This window comes from Branchiostoma belcheri, unplaced genomic scaffold (assembly GCF_001625305.1).
Source record: "Branchiostoma belcheri isolate BF01 breed outbred unplaced genomic scaffold, Haploidv18h27 scaffold217, whole genome shotgun sequence".
Lineage (NCBI taxonomy): Eukaryota > Metazoa > Chordata > Leptocardii > Amphioxiformes > Branchiostomatidae > Branchiostoma > Branchiostoma belcheri.
Genome location: NW_017803680.1, coordinates 201,073 through 207,619, shown reverse-complemented (window position 1 = coordinate 207,619; position 6,547 = coordinate 201,073). Strand labels below are relative to the sequence as shown.

The following is a 6,547-nucleotide window of genomic DNA, read 5'->3' as shown; positions in this document are numbered from 1 at the left end:
TCTGGTGTTGAGGGTGTCGACTAATGAACTGCTGGTTGATCTCTTGGACTCTAACGTGGCAAAGTTACTTGAGGAGGTGGTGGAGTAATCAGAAGTAACTGAAGCCACGTCTGCCTTCGGATGATTCCCATCCAACCTGCCAACTCTGGAGTCTGCAGAGATTCGAGACAGAGACTTTTCCACCCCGTCATCTAACTCATCGTGTTTCTGCGACAGTTCGGCAATCTCTTTTGTGACATCTGACAGTTTGATGACGATCTGTCTCTGCTGAGCACTGCGAGACAAGATGTCGTTCACTACCTCCTTCCCTCCCTCCTCATTCTCCAAGTCCTTGATGGCCTGTCTATGCTGACGCTCGATGTACTCCTTGTCTGGGATCACCTTGTGTCTCTTGTAGTTCTCTTTCATTTGCCGAGCTCTGGTCTCCAGGTCGTATCTACTGTAGTAATGTTGACTGAGGGAAAATGTGGCACGTGACGTGGACCTGTCTGACAAGGGGCGGCGCACAACAGAATCCTGCCAGGGTGCGTGAGAGCTGGAGTCTCTGGTTAGATCCGGGGAGTATGGCTGGTGTTTGCTGACAGAGTAGTAATGCATCTTCCTGGAGCTCAGGTTAGACACATTCCCTACACTTCGATCTAGCTGCTCTGTTGCTTTCGATATCCTGTCCAGTGAACTTTCTGAGTTGTGTCTTGAGGGTGTTTTCAGGTCCTCTGTGGAGTTGACCTTGACCTCTGAACCCTGGTTGATGTGCTCACTACTGCTAGACTTGCGGGGCTGGAAGCTGCGGCGGAGGCGAATCCCACGTGTGAAATAATCCTTGCTGAAACCTTCCTCATCGTCAGAGTAGCTGTGCTGCAGCTGCTGTTCCTCTCTCACTGCCTGTTGCTGTTTGAGGACAGCAGCGCCGACGATGACCCGCACTATTTCTTGGATGTTGACGTCTTGCGCAATGAAGGTGGAGCCAATCTTCTGTATAAGAAATAGACAATTAGAAAGTCACTACCTCAGACTATTAACACTGCTTGATATCACTAATGTAAGCATTGCTGCTTTGATAATCTACATAGTCTAATACAAGGAAACTGACATTTTTAGCTGACAACATCAGCCTCTGTCCATTCTAGAGCGACTCTAAATCAGAATCAGGGCTTTTTGTAAAATGTAATCCCAGCAATGGGCCTAAGAGAAGATTGTCTGCTGAAGAGCAGTCAGAAAACTGGATGTAATATACCTGTCACTCATCCACACCATGATGAGTTAGCTTGGAACAACAAACAGACATAAGAGATGAAGGATACTTCACAATGCCACACTAAGGCTGCAGTTTCAGACAGGTTTAATACACCTCCTTTACACAGATGGGGCGTCAAAAAGTCTATGTTTGTGTGCAAATGTTGCCTTTCTAGTTTTTATTACCACTAATCAAGTCTTTAGACTAATTCTAGTGTCACTAAAAAAAATGTTAACAGTCACTGTCCAACCAACAGTCATGGTACTTAATGTGGCAATTACCTACATGTACAAATGTGGGATTGAGTGGTTGAGAGTTTTAGCCCAGAACCATAGGTCCTGGGTTCAAATCCACCTCAGGCTGGTACAATATGCAAAGTGCCTTGGGAAAGGCATTAACATGACTTTCCTCACAACTTTACTCATTCAGGTGGAAATGAGTACCTTCTTGTAACTTTAATTAGAAGTGTCCCTCAGATAGGACGTTACATGAGGTCACGTGTTTGGGGAGAGCCACACCCCACACACGTTAAAGAACCCATCGCACCTTTTGACAAAGAGTAGGTGCATGCCCCTGTGTGTGATGGTCCAAATACTACTGTCTGAAAGTTGGTGATTCACTACAAATCGTACTGTCTCGTACTAGCCACATCACCCTTGCGGACTACAGGAAGAATAGTGTGAAATTTATGTAACACTAAAATGGAGATTCTAACAAAACATACAAACAAAACCTGTTGACATTACTCACCTTGGGGTCGGCCGAGTTGTCAGAGGTTGAATCTCCTGTTGAAGACAACAAACTCATGGTGAGAAAAGTACTGCAAGGATATGCAACCCTCTAAAATGATTTACCTGAGACTTTACATGATCATAATAATGTGCCAACCATTTAGAATCAAACAAGACTTACCTCTAGTACAGAGAATACCAGTGATGTGAGTTAAATACTAAGTGCATGCATTGTCTTTTACATGAAGGTGTACCTGGTTACCATGTCACTTACATGTATGGATTAGTTTGTGGACAGCAATGTTGATGATGATATGAATGTTTTGAGGGTACATGGTACATGTAGGTAAGGCCACACCAATTTAATTTCTTGGTTAACGGATTTTTCTAGAAAAAAAATGGAGCGGGCGGGCGAAAAAAAATAAAAATAAAAATTTGAGACCACCTGCCATACAGCCATGTAGTAAGCAATCCATTAAGTTACAAAATGATATATATTAGACACTTATTGAACTGAAAGGACCATGTACTACATGTACATGAGCAACTTCTCTTACATCCCTTTACAATTATTCGTATTATTTTGCAAGATACACATCTTTACTATACTGTATGAACAACAAACTGTCAGTTGACAAGACTCCCATCCAACTGGTTTCACTTTTATTCATCTTTCAAAGTTCTGTTCAGATCCCATTGTTCTCTTAGTTCAGGGCACACAGCTTACCACTGGGCTGGGCATTCTATTGTGTCTGGCTGATACGGAAGTTATCTAGAGCTTGAAATTTACAATATCCTAAGTATATGCTTTAGACAAATTTCCAGGAATGTGTAAAAGTTATTGGCAAAAGAATTAACTACTTTTACAGATATTTCTAGTATACATTTTATATTTCCCATTATACACTTTAGGTATGCTACAGCTACATTATACATAGCCATCATTCAAACAAATAGCCACATTGACACACTCTTCAAGTTGCCACAAATTCAATGGTCTAGGGTTTCACTATAAAGTCTTTGATGTATGGGGATTTTTATTTGTAGGGGGAACCATTTTATTAAAGAATTTAGATGTAATAATTGATGCATTATTTGCAATTGTACTCCTGTTTATAGGTATCTGAATAAGATGTAACTTTGTTAGAATGCCACATGCACAAGTAGTATTTTTCACAGAGTAATTTCTATAATTAAAGAACCTGTTTCCCCCTACTCGAAGTAGACTCTTCCGAACGTGAGAAATAGTGAATGGACTTACGTGCATGGAGGACTTTTTACTTTGCCAAATTCCCATGTTTGTGGTAGGATTTTGTACTTTTTGAGAGTAATACAGTTTGTGATGCCAGAAGACATTGTTATGTCGTGTTATTTTTACATATTCCCTGGAAAAAAGATCGTTTTGAAGGTGTGTGTGCATGTGCCGCCCAGGCCGAGTTTATACGTTCGGCCGATTCTAGCACATGTTTCCGACACAATACGTGTTTCTAAGTGAAATATAATATATATCTAAAAGGGAGATGATATGTTGTTACAGGCACGATGACTTAGTAAATCTGCCGCATGTTTGACTGTCGTCAGTGAAGTTTTGTCCCATGAATGGTGACATGTGCAAAGGGGGTGGGGGGCGAGTTCTATATCAAAAGAATTTTTTTTGACGAACTTTCGAAGAGGCAACCTAGCTTTCCGAACAAATTGCACCCAGAAAAATGTTTCTGCCTTGAAGCAATGTATTTTTAACGCTGTTAACTATGCCCAAATTTTGAAAAATTACAACGTACGGGGTGGATTTTGGGGCCCCAATTCGGGACCCGAGAGTATGGATTTTTGTTCTGTTTTTATTTTTATTTCATTTTAGCAAAAAAACGAAGCGGCGAATCCGTTAACCAAGGAAATAAATTGGTGTGGCCTAATGGTATTAAGGGAGATGATAGTAATATTTTGTGGCCCCTGCTAAAGTTTCCTGTGGGGCCACAAATATTCAGTATTTGTAGTTTTTTGACCATCATTATTGACTTCTGTGGTAGGTCGCCTAAAAAGGACTACCGGTGGTACAAAATGTAATTTATATGCTTTTTTGGCCCTCTAGAAGGTTTGGTGGAACTGCAGCTCCTTGTAAATGGAAATGTCCGAGTAACAGCTACCATTCATAAGCATATGGCCACATTGACACTTGATTTTATACATGTAGATGACATCCATAAAGATTTCCGATGCATTACTGTGTCAAAAATCCTAATATCCAAAGTTCTACCAAACTTATGAAATTGTTTCTAGTAGTTGGTTTGGCATAGGGAAAGTCAGTGTGGCCTATATACTAAGAAAATAGTACATCAAAGTTCAAACATCTGCAATGTTTCCTTTAAAGCCATCCAATGCAATTTCAGGGCAGCAAAATTGGAAGTATTCTGAATAGGGCAAACTTATAGTATTGTAGTATTGACACATACTGCTTCACATTAGCACATATGAGTCAGCATTTCATACTTTGGGCATTTAAAACAGCAGAAACAAGCCCCATCAGAGTCCATTATTTTCTGGGTGGTACCCTAAAAATCAGCCCAGGGCCCTTCCAGTAAGCATTTTCCGTCAGAATTCAGGGATTTTTTACTCCATGACAGTCAATATACACTGGGATAGTGTGGTTTCAACTCACTATGTAGATAAATGACCACAATGTTGGCTTTGAAAAATTGGTTTTCCAAGCCCTAAAAACTGCACTGGATGCCTTTCTAAGCATCACTAAGCATATACTATAAATTCAGGGCAGCCCAATAGAAGTGGGGTGGACAGATGAGGAGTTGAAGGAAACATGGCATTAGTCTACACCACTTCAATCCTTGGTTCTCAGGTTTGGTCTCTTGTAAGTCTTGAAAAGTGAACAAACAGACATGTGGTACCATACACTGTCTAGTTCCTCTCATCTACAACCTGTGTAAGGCTTGACAAGAATTTATGTCAGGTCTAAGTAGTAGAGTAGGTAAGTCCAATCTTCAATCACAAATGTCATGCATCTCTTTTTAAGGCCACACCAATTCAATTTCAAATTGTTATTTCTCAGATTTGCCCTGTCCATTTTTTGTGATTTGTAAAAAAAATTTTTTTAGGTTCTAAATCAACTGCAAAATGCTCAATAAAAGACATATTTTGGCCCCAATGGTTGTCCTTTTCTTCCTAGTTGTTAGAGTTTTTTTAATGTAACAATGCAATTTTGTTTCATCAAAAGTTCAAAATCTATTGTTTGATTATAAACCAGCCTGGTATGTTCACTTCATGGCTCATATTGTAACATTCCTGGCTATCATGATGTGCCTTTTTTTTTTATTTTGCCCTGCCCTTCATATTTCTTTTTAAATCCGAGAACAGGAAATTAAATTGGTGTGGCCTAAAGTTGTAGATTCAAATGAATTGTGGTGTGAACTGATTTTATCCGAAACCTTTGAACCAAGAAATTGAAGCAGTGCAAGCTACTGAGTAGGGTAGAAGAAATATAAAATGGATGCTGACTAGCTTGCGAGCACCACTAGAGTCTGATGGGGCCGGCAGCTGGGATGGGCGAGGGTGGAAAGACTTGTCTTTGGAAGTCTGACGGAGGGATGAGCGGAAGCTGAAACTGGAGCGTGAAGACTGGGTACTAGGAGCCTCCAGGGCAGGAAGGGCACGGAAGCCTTATGGAGGAACAGTGGGACAGAGTGGACGACAAACACAGGGTGGACATGGAAAACATGGACATAAAGAGAAGAAAAACAGGGACAAACAAATACAAGGACAGAAGAGGGAGGGGGAGAGAAAATACAGGGTTAGAACTCAGAAGGATGAAAAACAAAATGACAGGCAATAGTACATCCTGTATCTGACATGTATCAAGGCTAGAAGAGTTTGTAAAAACAAACTAAAATTGTACATTGTAATTAACAACAAAAATCACTTTCTTGACAGGTGCTTCTACTTATGAACCTACAACGGACATCAGGCTATTGTATAGATCTATGAAAACAGACACTGACCTACACATATGACTCAAGGTTTATAGAGAAGTTCTACACCCTTCTACACTGTGTGTCATGTATGTGTGGTGCATAGGGCAGATGGATATTGACTTATGGCTAATGTGTAGGGCAGATGGGCAGATACTGGACAGATGCTGACATATGTCTGATGTATAGGGAAGATGGGCTCTGGCATATGGCTGATGTGTAGCACAGATGGACACTGGCATATAACTGATGTGTACTGACAGATGGCTTGTGTGTAGTGAAGACAGACACCGACATATGAATGACATTTAGTGAAGGCAGACACTGACCTATGGTTGATGTATAGGGTGGATGGTACTGACCTATGGCTGATGTATAGGGTGGATGGTACTGACCTATGGCTGATGTATAGGGTGGATGGTACTGACATATGGCTGATGTATAGGGTGGATGGTACTGACCTATGGCTGATGTATAGGGTGGATGGTACTGACCTATAGCTGATGTATAGGGTGGATGGTACTGACCTATGGCTGATGTATAGGGTGGATGGTACTGAACTATGGTTGATGTATAGGGTGATGGTACTGACCTATGGTTGATGT

General features: G+C 40.9%; 1 protein-coding gene across 1 annotated transcript in view; it reads right to left on the bottom strand.

The window, feature by feature from the left end:
- Positions 1-3: 3 nt before the first annotated feature.
- The window catches only part of LOC109470029 (rho GTPase-activating protein 21-A-like), a gene marked incomplete at its 3' end in the record, with an annotated part of 50,302 nt that continues 43,758 nt past the window's right edge, over positions 4-6,547 (bottom strand). Inside the window, exons 28-29 of the mRNA XM_019768805.1 lie at positions 1,985-2,019; positions 4-972 (exon numbers count right to left, since the gene is read on the bottom strand). Coding sequence (XP_019624364.1) covers positions 4-972; positions 1,985-2,019 — 1,004 coding nt within the window. The remainder of the gene's footprint in view (positions 973-1,984; positions 2,020-6,547) is intronic.